Consider the following 14,268-nt stretch of genomic DNA (forward strand, 5'->3'; position numbering starts at 1 on the left):
ATGACCACCTCCTTATGCTCCTATCTATAATGTGTAGGAAGAAAAGCTGTGTGATCATGAGGGACTTCAATTTGGGTGACACACGCTGGAGGTCTCATGCTGCCAGCATTAAAACATCGTTGGAATTTCCAACATTATCGATGACAATTTCTTTACTCAAAGAGTTTCAGCTTACATAGGGGAATTCTTTTTGACTTGTCCTCTCAGATAAAGGAACTGATCACAGAACTAAAAATTAATTGTAGCTTAGGTGCTAGAGATAATGACTTGATCACATTTATAATGTGCAAGCAGAATAAAATCCCCCCCCAGTAATAGATATATACTTGGTGCTTTAATAGGGCCAATTTCACAAAGCTGAAATTAACTATGAGCCAAATCAAGTGGGAGGAAGTATTTAATCAGAAAAATTTGAATGATAATTGGTGATCATTTAAGAACACCTTACTAGATGCCCAAAAAGCCACAATTAAGGAAGAGGGTTGTACTGATTAAAAAACTGACCTGGTTTAGACAAGGGGGTGTGAAGACATATATAAACAAATAGAGTAAAGGAGAAGTTGATAGTAATGAATATACATCAGAAGTTAGCAATTGTAGTAAGTTGAAAAGAGAAGCAAAGGGACACAAGGCAAAATCAATAGCATTAAGGACAATGAGGAGTTTTTAAAATATATTAGGAACAAAAAGAATCCTGTCAACAGTATTGGTCCATTACTAGATAGAAATGGTAGAATTATCAATAATGTAGAAAAGACAGACATGTTCAATAAATATTGTTCAGTATTTGGGGAAAAACAGATGATATAGTCTCATCATCTGGTGGTAATAACATTATTTCCTTACCATTAGTATCTCTGGAGGATGTTAAACTGAAGCTACTGAAGTTAGACATTTTTAAATCAGCAGATTAAAATAATTTGCATGCAAGAGCTGGCTGAGGAGCTTGCCGAACAATTAATGCTGATTTTCAATAGGTTTCGGAGCATTGTCGAAGTTCCAGAAGACTGGAAGAAAGCTAATATTTTGCCAGTTTTTAAAATGGATAAACAGGATGACCAGGATAATTACAGGCCTGTCAGCCTGACATCAATCCCGAGTAAGAGAATGGAGTAGCTGATATGGGACTCAATTAATAAAGAATTAAAGGCGGGTAATGTAATTAATGCAAATCAGTGGAATCAGTTTATGGAAAATAGATCCTGTCTTGGCTAACTTGACGCTTTTGTCAACCAAACTTTTAGTTTCATAAAAAAAATAGTGTTGACATAACGTTTGACTTGGCACCGCACAACATTTTGCTTAAACTAGAACATATAAAAGTAAGATGGCACACATTAAATGGATTAAAAATGGCTAATTGATAGGTCTCAAAATGTAAATGTGTATGGGGAATGATCATTGAGTGGGTTTTTTTCTGGCCACGATTGGTTCTTGGGCCTATCTTATTTAACATTTTTGTCAATGACCTGGAAGAAATTATAAAATCATCACTCAAAGTTTGCAGATGACACAAAAATTGATGGAATGGTAAATAATGAAGACATATCATTGATTCAGGATGATCTGGATCACTTGGTAAACTTGGCGCAAGGAAACAATATGAGTTTTAATCCAGCTAAATGTAAATATATACATCTAGGAACAAAGAATGTAGGCCATATTTACAAGATGGGTGACTCTATCATGGGAAGCAGTGACTGAAAAAGATTTGGTGGTCATGGTAGATAATCAGCTGAATGTGAGCTCCAAATGTGATGCCGTGGCCACAAGAGTTAATGCAATCCTGGAAGGCATAAAGAGTGGAATCTCAAGTAGGAGTAGTCATTATTTTATCTCCATATTTGGCACTGGTTCAACCACTGCTGGAATACTGTGTCCAGTTCTGCTGCCCACAATTCAAGAAGGATGTTGATCAATTGGAAAGGGTTCAGAGAAAAGCCATGAGAATGAGTAAAGGATTGGAGAACATATCTTAGGGTAGTGGCTCTCAAACTTTCCAGACTACTGTACTCCTTTCAGGAGTCTGATTTGTCTTGCTCACCCGAAGTTTTGCCTCACTTAAAAACTACTTTCTTATGACATCAGACATAAAAATACAAAAGTGACACAGCGCACTATTACTAAAAAAACTGCTTACTTTCTCATTTTCATATAATTATTAAATAAATAAATAGGAATATAAATACAAATACTATATTTATAGTGTATAGTATATGGAGCAGCATAAACAAGTCTTGTATGAAATTTTAATTTGTATTGACGTCACTAGTGCTTTTTATGTAGCCTGTTGTAAAACTAGGCAACTATCTAGATGAGTTGATGTACCCTCTGGAAGACCTCTGCTTAACCCTTACAGTGATAGACTCAAGGAGCTCAATCTATTTAATTTAACAAAGAGAAGGTTAAGGAGTGTCTTGATTACAGTCTATAAGTATCTACATGGGGAAGAAATAATGGTCTCTTCAGTGTAGCAGAGAATGGTATAACATGATTAAGGTTAAGATTTTATCATGGTTATTTTTAGTAAAAGTCTCAGACAGGTCATGGGCAATAAAAATTCACGGAAGCCTGCAACCTGTCTGTGACTTTTACTAAAAATAATGGCGGGGGTCTGACAGGAGGTGGAGAGCCTGAGCCCTACTGCAGGAGGCAGGGGCGTCCAGCACCTGCTGCAATGGTGGTGGCTGACAGCTCTGTAGGCCCCGCCACAGCCACGGTGGCTCAGACTTCTGGGTGCCCCCATGGCGGTCAACAGCTCCAGGTGCCCATGGCAGCTGATGACTTCAGGGCCCCCATCTGCTTGCAGAGGCTGAGAGCTCCAGGGCCCCCCACCTGCTGACAATAAATTATCTAGGTGGACCCTTTGGTCTCCTCTGGGATGACAAAAAGAAAAGGAGTACTTGTGGCACCTTAGAGACTAACAAATTTATTTGAGCATAAGCTGTAGCTCACGAAAGCTTAAGCTCAAATAAATGTGTTAGTCTCTAAGGTGCCACAGGTACTCCTTTTCTTTTTGTGAATACAGACTAACACGGCTGCTACTCTGAAATCTGGGATGACAGTTATGCTTCCATGGAAGTCTCTGTGCCCAGACCAGAGTAGCCTGATGCAGTCGGTTGGAGAGAGTCTGGGAAGCTTTTTATAAACACGAGTTTCCATGTGTTTCAGATTGCATATTGGTAGCAGGTATGCATGTCAGACTTAAAAATGGCAAGCACTACTAACATTTTAAACTAGGATGTTTGAAAACAGTTTCTGTTTCACTTACATGATAGCGCCTGGGATCGGATTCTGTATTTCTGGTCAGACTTTGACAAGGAAAGAAAAAGAGTAATATTTAGGCCTACACATGCACAAGGTCACTGTTTTGAAATCAGAAATAAGTATCTAGTTACCAAGCCTTTCCCTTTAATTGGGATGTCTCTACATTACTTATTTGATGTGATTTCTGATTTAAGCATCTACCTAAGATTTTGCCTAATGACTCCAACCACTTCCTGCTCAGCCCTTTCCAAGAAAACAAGTGAGCCTTGCAGTGCGCCCTGAATGTCAACAGGTTTCAGCTGATTTGGGCAAGGGTTATGCATGGGTCAATTTGCAGGTTCAGGGCCCTGCATAAAAAACACCTTGACCAAGCTATATGCTCTTTTAAACCACCTGTATCATAACTCAAGTACGTCTGATTGCAGCTGAAGCAGAGACCCATGGGTGAGAAATGCCTGTTTTATGAGCAGTTGGCCTTAATGCAGACAGGATATGAACTGTCTGGTTACAGTGGAAGGCAGTGGGCTACAGGAGGAGCCCACAGATTCCAATTAGAAGCTGTAAAAGTGGCAAAGCATCCTGTGGCACCTTATAGACTAACAGACGTATTGGAGCATAAGCTTTCGTGGGTGAATACCCACTTTGTCAGATGCACGTATTCACTCATAAAAGCTTATGCTCCAATACATCTGTTAGTCTATAAGGTTCCACAGGACTATTTGCTGCTTTTACAGATCCAGACTAACACAGATACATTTAGAAGCTGGATATTGTCTGTGCAATGATGCTTGTTATTTCCCAGCTGCTAAGGGAAGGCTAAACACATGGTCATCTAAAATCAATACGTATTGTCTCTTTCATTCAAAAGAGGATGTGGGATTGTTCTGAGCGAGTTTCCATAAATATCTCGGAAGTATCTGAGGCTAATGTGATGTTGGCAGGGTCAATCTCCTAATGCCATTAGAATCAGTTTTACTACATTCACAATGACTGCTTTAATGAAGGCTTCCTCTTTCCTTTGTTTTCTTCTTCTTTGTAGGATGAGTGGCAGAATGTTGTTTTGGGTTTTTGGTATCATGAGGTTGTGGGGCAAGGTGAGGCTCATTCAATTTAGCCTCACCTCAGTGATTTTGGTATCAAAATAGGAATGTAATACAGTGTCTTCTATGCAGAGTCCCTCAAACCCAGAAAAGGATGTTCCGCTTGCATTAGAACTACTTATATCATGGAACCATATCAGTACAAAACTGGCAAACAGAACTAATATTTTCAAATCTTTAGTGATGTTTGCAAGTCTCCATTCCTGATTTCTAGACATCGTTTTAAATGTCTTGGAATATTTTTACTCCTACAATACGATATTTTATGTACAACTACTATGTTTTCACTTAGCAGATTATCTGAATAGCCCATATATCAGCATTAAGAAGTTTACCCTTTCCAAAATTCTGTATTTGTATTCCATGCTTCTGATTGCAACCCCAATCAATTTATGAATTTTTAAAATTTTAAATCAAGGATTTTTCCTGGCAGAAAAGGCATCCTGCCTGAACATCTGCCAGCCTGTAGAATATGAAAGCTACAGGTGCCTTTCTTTTCCTAACCTCGAGAACCATTTGTCAGTTACTTTAAGAGCCTTCTTAATCTGGTATTTTTAAATTAAAAAAACCAGCTTCCTGCAGTGGACACTTCGACTGGCATAGAAGAGCAAAGGTACTCAGATATTATAGTGATGGGCACCATCTAAGTACCTATATCAATGGTTTAACTTTTCCTATTTACAATGAATTGTAGTGGATGTGCCAAGCCCCATCCTGTGCAAATTAGAAGTGTGATGCTCTCATAAATTCTAACAGCTATGCCTCCAGAACTTGTCAGGATTTTATAAAACGACAATACACATATGTGATACCTCTTTATTTAACAGAATATTCAGATCTCTACACCATATACAAGATGTCAAGAGAAATGTTCCATTTCCCAGTACCTATAGATGAAATATTATGCCACACACAAATCAAGATTTGAATAACTAACTTCCAGGCTATTGAAGATGAAAAATGACCCTGCAAAAGGAATTGTGGCAAAAAAAACAAACAAACACAAAGCATTTTAAAAACTGCCCAAAATGCAAGAAACACAAATATTAAGAAAGCAGGAGAGAGATCTTGTGGCAGAATTTTACTAGAAAACATGTTTAATTATTTTAAATTCTTGTTTTATCAAAAGACAAACTTAAATTAGCCTTTCATATGTCTTAGCAAACCAGAATTCATTTTTAAGATCGTTTAACTAGAAAACTGTAACTTAGCTACATCTTTGATTTCTTTCTCAAAGGAAAAATTGGTTAACTAATACTAACCCATTAGGTATTTCTGTTATGCTTTTGATGTGCATGTTACTTTGCAGACAGCACTAGGTCTATGCCCCAAAGAACTTGCATTCTAAGTAAACAATGACATATCAAGGAAGAGGATTTTTTTTTAATGCCATCATAGTTTATCTCTGAACATACTGTTGCCTCTTGGCCTGAGTAGTTAGCAGTATGTGGGGTCTTGCCAAGTTGCTTCTGTTAGGAAGAGAAATTGATGGTAGAAGTCAGATATTTCTTTGATGCAAAGAATGTACAAAGCTCTCTTTCTGTGTACACCACAGGAACAAACAGCAGCAGACCAGTTTTCAGAGTAGCAGCCGTGTTAGTCTGTATTCGCAAAAAGAAAAGGAGTACTTGTGGCACCTTAGAGACTAACAAATTTATTAGAGCATAAGCTTTCGTGAGCTACAGCTCACTTCATCGGATGCATTTGGTGGACCAGTTTCCTTGCTCACAAATTCCAAGCCTGCCTTTCCATCCAGTCTTGTGCCCCAAGGAATTCTGTCTCTGTGCCCTCTCAGGGCCATGCTCATGCCTGTTTCTCTGGCTTTCTGGTTGCTTTGTGTCTCTTCCACTCATGAAAACACAGCTGCAATCAATCAGAAAACAATCAGCGCCCCCTGCCTTTGCAATCAGTCCCCAAGGAAACTCCTCATTTGCCTTGAGTTCTGGCTAAAGCCTTCCCATGTGGCTCAGTGGCTTGGGCAGTGGCTTCAGCAATCTTACTCTGTAAAGGGGCTTAATTGCATTTCCATTTAGCCTGAATGAAGGATGGCTAGCATGCCCATCAGCTTTAATGATGTCTATGATTGTGTGTAGATCAGACAGGCTTGTCTGCAGCCATTAACATCTTCAAGCATAACAATACTGTTTATAATCATTCATCTCTCTACAAAATATTTGTAAATATTATTGCATTGTTTATTACAGGCTGTTTATCCTGCAAATGAGACTCTGTTCTCAGTGTAACACTATTTACTCTGCCTTGACTTCCCTGTAGTTATCTGTTTTAATAGCTGAGATTGCATGTGGTTTTTTGGTGCTAATTATCCCCATAAACTGGAAATGAAGAATCCAGTGAAAAGTAGATGATAAAGTGCAATTTTCTTTTCAGAAAAGCCATGTCAAGTGGAGCAACTAGACCGAATCCTTCTGTCTGGGGTCTATAATGTGCGCAAAGGGAAGACGCAGTTGCACAAGTGGGCAGAACGCTTGGTCGTTCTCTGTGGCACCTGCCTCATCGTATCCTCAGTGAAGGATTGCCATACAGGAAAGATGCACATTCTGCCTCTTGTCGGAGGGAAGGTGAGGCTCTTGGACCTAACTGGTTCTTCGTTAGTTTCCTGTAGATAAGATGTGAGAATGAAGGGGCCAACAGGATTTATAAGAAGTCAGTCTAGGCCTCTTTAGTGAGTTTCTGTGTTAAGATGTTTGAATACATCTGCCTGACTCCTCTCTGCTTATTTACTAGGCAATCTTTAGTTTAATAAAACAGTGAAAGGAATGCAGGTTCTTTGCTTCAGCCATAAATTACATGATACTTTTACGTGTATTGGTTCTGTCCAGCAATTTACCACAACCCAGAAGTAATTACTTATTGGGTCTGTTCCATAAGTGCTGGAATTAGGGGTTTTGGGTGTGCTACTACACTCCCAGGCTTGAAGTAGTAATAACAAACCAAATACATGGTTTCTACGTTCAGCACCCCTACTGTAAAATATGTTCCAGCACCAGTGGTCTGTTTCAACAGAGGGGTTCTGAAAAGGAGTTTTTGCTGTATATCAGCCAGAGGTGACTAACTTGACTGTACTTTGTGGAGTGTCTTGTATTGGTTTTGTGTAACATCCCCACTCCCTGCATTTCAGATTGTGTAATTGCTGGGAATTTAGACTGGGCTATTATTGTTCTTATTTCTCCCATATCAGGTGGAAGAAGTGAAGCGTCGGCAGCACTCACTTGCTTTCAGCTCTGCTGTTGCACAAGCTCAAACCTACCATGTTTGCTTTGAAACGCTGGCAGAATACCAGAGATGGCACCGACAGGCATCCACGGTGAGACCCAATAATCTGTAGGTGTGGGTGCTCTGATAGAGGGGCAAGAGGAAAGAAAGCTTGGAGAATTTTGGAACAGGCTTACTCTTGAGACACAGCTTCTAACTCGGGTTCTTAGAGAGTACCAAGATCACCTGTGGGCTTTCTTTGAACTATGACATCTGTGGAGTGGAGGCTACTTAGCCACTGCATGTCTCTCTGATCTGCTGGATGCTTCATTTCAGCATTCCACCAGGCTGCAGCAGCTATGCAGCAGCTATGAGCTGTAGTTTTGCGCTATCCCACACTGATAGCACTATTCATATTAACCAAGCATCTGAAGTTTATTGCAGTCTTCAAAACTAATCCCAGAGACTAACTTCTCTTTCTTCCGCACTACAGCAGTCTATGGGTATGTCTACACTATGAAATTAGGTCGAATCTATAGAAGTTGGTTTTGTAGAAAGCGTTTTTATACAGTCGAGTGTCCCCACACAAATGCTCTAAGTGTATGTAGTTGGCGGACTGTGTCCACAGTACCGAGGCAACCGTCGACTTCCGGAGCTTTGCATTGTGGGTAGCTATCCCACAGTTCCCGCAGTCTCCACCGCCCATTTGAATTCTGGGTAGAAATCCCAGTGCCTGATGGGGCTAAAACATTGTTGCAGGTGATTTTGGGTACATATCGTCAGGCCCCTGTTCCCTCCCTCCCTCCGTAAAAGCAAGGGCAGACAATCGTTTTGCGCTTTTTTTCTTGAGTTACCTGTGCAGACGCCGTACCACGGCAACAAAGGGGGTGGCTTTGCGAGAAACTGAATGGCTGCTTCAAGGATAGAACTCAAAACTGGGTTTAGCAGGCTGCTGATTTCACAGAGGGAGGGAGGGAGGAGAAATTCATGGTGGATGGAATAAGGCTGCCCTCCCCAGAAACCTTTTGCAAAGGCTTTGGGAGTATATCCAGGAGAACCACGAATGCCAGGGCAAATTAATCATTAAATATCCTGGCTTTTAAACCTTGTATAGTATTTTAAAAGGTACACTCATCAGAGGTCCCTTCTCCACCTGGTGGGTCCGGGAGGCAGCCTTGGGGGGTTCGGGGAGTACTGGCTCCAGGTTCAGGGTGAGAAACAGTTCCTGGCTGTCAGGAAAACCGGTTTCTCCGTTTGTTTGCTGTGAGCTATCTACAACCTCATCATCATCATCTTCCTTGTCCCCAAAACCTGCTTCCGTGTTGCCTCCATCTCCATTGAAGGAGTCAAACAACACGGCTGGGGTAGTGGTGGCTGAACCCCCTAAAATGGCATGCAGCTCATCATAGAACCGGCATGTTTAGGGCTCTGACCTGGAGCGGCCGTTGGCCTCTCTGGTTTTCTGGTAGGCTTGCCTCAGCTCCTTAAGTTTCACGCGGCACTGCTTCGGGTACCTGTTATGGGCTCTGTCCTTCATGCCTTGGGGGATTTTGACAAATGTTTTGGCGTTTTGAAAACTGGAACGTAGTTCTGATAGCACGGATTCCTCTCCCCATACAGCGATCAGATCCTGTACCTCCATTTCGGTCCATGCTGGAGCTCTTTTGCGATTCTGGGACTCCATCATAGTCACCTCTGCTGATGAGCTCTGCATGGTCACCTCTCCTGATGAGCTCTGCATGGTCACCCGTAGCTTGCCACACTGGCCAAACAGGAAATTGAAATTCAAAAGTTTGTGGGCCTTTTCCTGTCTACCTGGTCAGTGCATCTGAGTTGAGCGTGCTGTCCAGAGCGGTCACAATGGAGCACTCTGGGATAGCTCCCAGAGGCCAATACCATCTAATTGCATCCACAGTACCCCAAATTCGACCCAGCAAAACCAATTTCAGCGCTAATCCCCTTGTTGGGGGTGGAGTAAGGAAATCGATTTTAAGAGCCCTTTAAGTCGAAAAAAAGGGCTTTGTCATGTGGACGGGTGCAGGGTTAAATCGATTTAACGCTGCTAAATTCGACCTCAACACCTAGTGTAGACCAGGGCTATAAGTCCTTCCCACTGCCTTGGCTGCATCCACCTGAACAATGTGCTAGACTCACAGAGAGCCTCTCTGATGGATTTGAGTTAGCACAGAATCCAAATACGACCGGAAGAGGTGGATTCTGTTCAGGTCCACATGCTTATTCCACATCAGAGCAGAGTCAGAAGGGGCTAGCTTCAGTGTTGAGCTTCACTTCAACATCCTGTTCATGGGGCAGGCCCATTAAATCCTGAAGGGATTGCAATTCTGGCATAATTTTCTCTCCTTGCAAGTAAGGAAGAAGCAGAAAAAATTAGCATGAATCTCACAACTCGGTGCTGTGCCAACCTGGGTGTCTGAGACCCTCTTCATTTTTGGGTTTTTGGGTATCAGATACTTAAGGTGCATCGGCACAGACTCATTTAGTATTGGCTATATCAGACTTGTGTTTTGTATTGCGTCTCTTGACTTCAGTACTCCTGGCATTGGAGATCTCTGCATCAGAACCTTCAGCACTGAACTCTTCGTCACTGGGCACATTGGCATCCACTGTGTCCTTCATATTGGGTGTGCAGTTATCTGGTCTTAGCCCCTGATATTGGCTGTTACAGAATCACCTGTTCCTTTTGTTCCAGGCTTTGGTAGTGAGTCAGGTTCCAGTGGCTCTCACCTTCTCAGCACCTCCTTAGAGTGACTTTGTCATTATATTCTTCCTGGACCCCTAGTGGGGAAGCCTGCTCTGCTTTTCTGTTTTTATGCTTCACTAGTGCCACACCCTAGTGGAATCGGTCCTGAGACTCAGGAGGTCCTAGAGTTGACCTTACCATTGTCTGGGCAAGAGGACTTTGGAGCAAGTGATCCCAATGTGAAGCCCAAACTCAATCCTAGGTGGCAGTGGGGGAACTAGTGATATACCAGAAATAGCCAGAGAAAAGGATGAAAATTATTAGAGACCTGAAGGCGCTCTTATTGATCATTTTTCAGACTACGAGAACCGGGGGGGAGAATGGGGGGGATGACATTCAGTGACACTGAAAGCAATAAATTTAAATCTAATCTAAGGAAATACATTTTTGTTTAAACAAAAGCCAAGAGTTTAGCGGGATTCAACAAAGAGCAGATGTTATACAGGTAGTAAGGACATCCAATTAGGTAGGATTAAAAAATAGGATGTAAATCATCAAGTTTCAGTGCATGAACCAGTCTTTAACTGCCAGGTGATGTTTCTCTTAGAGGGTTTCTTGCACCTTCATCTGAAACGTATTTTCCACTGTCAAAGATAGGATTCTGGACTAGACGGAGCACTGGACTGATCCACTATGATGATTCCTGTGTACTACATAGCATGTTTATTGGTGATTGGTGGACTGTGCTAACTCAGGACTTAGATAGTAAGAGCTTCTGATGTGAAATACAGGTTAAGAGATAATGTCTTATATTTGCTTTGGCTGTATAAAATATCCCATTTCTCCATGCTAGATTTTCTATGTGTTTGGCTTGCATTTGTTGTTCTTTGCATTGATTGTTCTGAATGCTAACAAAGGCTTCTTGTGTAAAGTGTATGGCTTCCACCATATAGGCCAAAGTATACATGTTTTCACTACTAAAAACTTTGCTCTTATCTAGAATAATAATTTGTGAAAATAATGCAGAAACTGCAGCTGATACAGAGTGCAGCTGTCTGCCTCTTCCATTGGCTTCCAGTTTGCTTCCATTGCCAGTTTAAGGCAGAGGTTGCAATTGTCAAAGCAGTTAACAGATTGTTCCCCAGTGTAGTAGGGGCTTGTCAGTACTGGACCTATCTGCTGCCTCAGTTTAGCTCCTTTCTCCCTCTCCCGCTAGTCAAACCACCTTAGTTGGTGCTTTTAAATTACTTTCGCCTTATGGGGTCTGGTTTATTCTCAAAATAACAGCCCACCCTGCTTTTCCAGGCTCACCAATTCCTTTTAGACTTTTCCTGTGCTCAGTAGTCCTTCCAGTTGTTTACCAGGGTTTTGTCCTCTTTCCAGAGCTTCCTGGTCCTTTATAATCCTGTCCCAGCTGAGATTTTCTTCCAGCAAATCTCTCAGATGAGGTTTTTTTCATAGTCATAGAATCCAAGGCTAGAAGGGAGAACTGAGATCATCTAGTCTGGCCACCACCTTCCCAGCAGGCTTCTCCTCCCTGCAGGTTCTTTTCCCTCTGCCTGGGAACTGTGGAAAATTGTTTATACAATTTTGTTCCTGATTTCATTGGCGTCTTCCTAACAGAACACAAGCTGCCCTTATATCTCTCAGCATGCCCTTTTACATAGCCACATGACCTTCCTATTCCCTCAGACCCCTCACTTGAAAAGCAATTCTGTAAAAGGGGGCCAGTCTTGGAATGAGTGCATGTGTATCCCAGGACCAGTGCCTTGTTACACCCAGCTACATAAGTCACCAAATATCAATCTTTGAACTGCCAAGAGAGTTTTGCCCCTGTGGGACAGTGCAGATCACAAAGCCCAAAGTGAAGCGCATGAGTGCTCGGGACAAAGTACTCTGAGTCAAAGGGATATGGCTACAGAATGAACGTCCAAAGGAGACTGATTGTTTTCAGGGTCTGAGCATCTCTTGGAAATATTGCAAAACCTTTTTCTCTGATAGTACCTTTCCAGCATAAAAAAAATGACATTCACAACACTCCAAAAACAAGCAAACAGAAGAACATAAGAATGGCCATATTGGGTCATCTAGCCCAGTATCTTGTCTTCTGACAGTGGCCAATGCCAGGTGCTTCAGAGGGAATGAACAGAACACAATAATCAAGTGATCCATCCCCTGTGGCCCATTCCCAGCTTCTGGCAAACAGAGGCTAGGGACATCATCCTGCCCATCTTGGCTAATAGCCCTTGATGGATCTATCCTCCATGAACTTGTCTAGTTCTTTTTGAACCCTCTTATAATCTTGGCCTTCACAACATCCTCTGGCAAAGAAACCCTACTGGGTACTCACTGTTTCCATTCTGTCTGATGTTGAAGGTGCTCAGATATTATGCTGACAGGCAGCCGCACTAAAGCCTAAGATAAGTTAGATATTTATCTCACCCTGGATTTCCCCTGCAGTTTAGGTTGGCTGGTATTCTGAATCAAAAAATGTATGCAAGTCAGAGCAGTCCCTTTCCTGTGCCCTTCTCCATGCTTGTGTATGTGCCTGCCAACAGGAATGAGCAGTAGCAACATACAAGCCTGGGATCAAATCCTAAACACCGTTTGTAAACCTGTCCCTGATAGATACCTGAGGGGTTTCATTTTCTTGTGCTTTGTTAGCACTTGTCTAGCTTGTCCTGCCAATAAACTTTCATTGAATTGAACTGGAAAGAAAATTGTAAAAGTAGCTGTAACTCTGTTGCCCTTTTCTTTTTTTCAGGTGGTGTCTCAGCGACTCAGCACAGTTGATCTGTCTTGTTATAGCCTTGAGGAGGTACCTGAGCATCTCTTCTACAGTCAAGACATCACCTACCTCAACCTGCGACACAACTTTATGCGACTGGATGGATCAGGGGGTCTGGACTCTCTTTGCAGGTCTGCAGAGAACTATTTTCTGTTACATTTTGGGGTACTGGAATATACAGTCAGGCGAGGAGGCAGGAGCATACTGAGGGTCCATGGTCCTTGTGGGAAGTTGGCATACTGGTAAGAGATTGGTCTTTGGGTTGATTCTGGCTACCTCAAGGTGATGAAGACTAGGAAATATAATTTTTGTCTCCATTTCACTGTTCAACTTCCAGCAATTTACAGTATGTACAAGCTGTTCTTCCACATGTTCCTTTCACATTAAGTATGATTGTGCTGAACCTTGTCTGGTGATATGCTATTACATAGAGAAGATATGGTGGTGATTATAATGCCATTTACTAAACAGTCTGACAGCATTGTTAGATATAAGAACAAATGCTGAGGGAGAATATGAGTAAAAGCTTGTACTAAGGAATGCAAGTATAAAAGAAGCCTGTTTTAATTAGTCTTTAATGCTGTCACAAATTCAGAATTGGCAGTGTCTGCAAGACTCCAGCTTTACACTGGGAACTTGTAATTATCCATTTACTGGGTAGTGGGAGATGCATGATGGATTGTATGCTGGTACAACTAGCTCTGATAAGTAGGAGAGTGTAGGGACACAATTAGACCTAAAAATAAGAGAAATTTAAAAACAAATCCCAAAATAAATCAGACTCCGTTGTAAAGGATGGAGCGGGGCAGTCTTTCTTCCTGCAGGTCTCTGCATTCTTTTACTTGCTAACAGGGGGTTCTGGCAGTCACTTTGTGAAATATTGAAAGCCAACAGGTGTCCTACAGCAATATAATCAAATAGCTATGTTCTTCTTCAAGTGCTTGCTCATATCGATTCCCATTAGGTGTGAGCGCGCCGCGTGCATGATTGTTGGAGAAATTTTTACCATAGCAACACCCAATGGGTCGGCTGTGGAGCTTCCTGGAGTGGTGCCTCTTTGGCGCTGGATATATACCCCAGCCGACCCAGCGCCCCCTCAGTTCCTTCTTACTGCCCGTCACAGTCGTTGGAATTGTGAAGCACGGCTTTGCTGTTCTCCGCTTTCCCTACCATTCTCTTTTTCCCGTAGTTATAGTTAT

At 41.9% G+C, this 14,268-nt stretch overlaps 1 protein-coding gene across 4 annotated transcripts in view; it reads left to right on the plus strand.

Moving 5' to 3' along the window:
* The window catches only part of PHLPP2 (PH domain and leucine rich repeat protein phosphatase 2), a 157,649-nt gene that overhangs the window by 37,609 nt on the left and 105,772 nt on the right, over positions 1-14,268 (plus strand). For all 4 annotated transcript variants that reach the window (XM_043494744.1, XM_038367803.2, XM_043494746.1 and 1 more), the window contains exons 4-6: positions 6,756-6,946; positions 7,567-7,692; positions 13,046-13,200. In XM_043494744.1, coding sequence (XP_043350679.1) covers positions 6,756-6,946; positions 7,567-7,692; positions 13,046-13,200 — 472 coding nt within the window. The remainder of the gene's footprint in view (positions 1-6,755; positions 6,947-7,566; positions 7,693-13,045; positions 13,201-14,268) is intronic.

The sequence above is a fragment of the Dermochelys coriacea genome, chromosome 12 (assembly GCF_009764565.3).
Source record: "Dermochelys coriacea isolate rDerCor1 chromosome 12, rDerCor1.pri.v4, whole genome shotgun sequence".
NCBI lineage: Eukaryota > Metazoa > Chordata > Testudines > Dermochelyidae > Dermochelys > Dermochelys coriacea.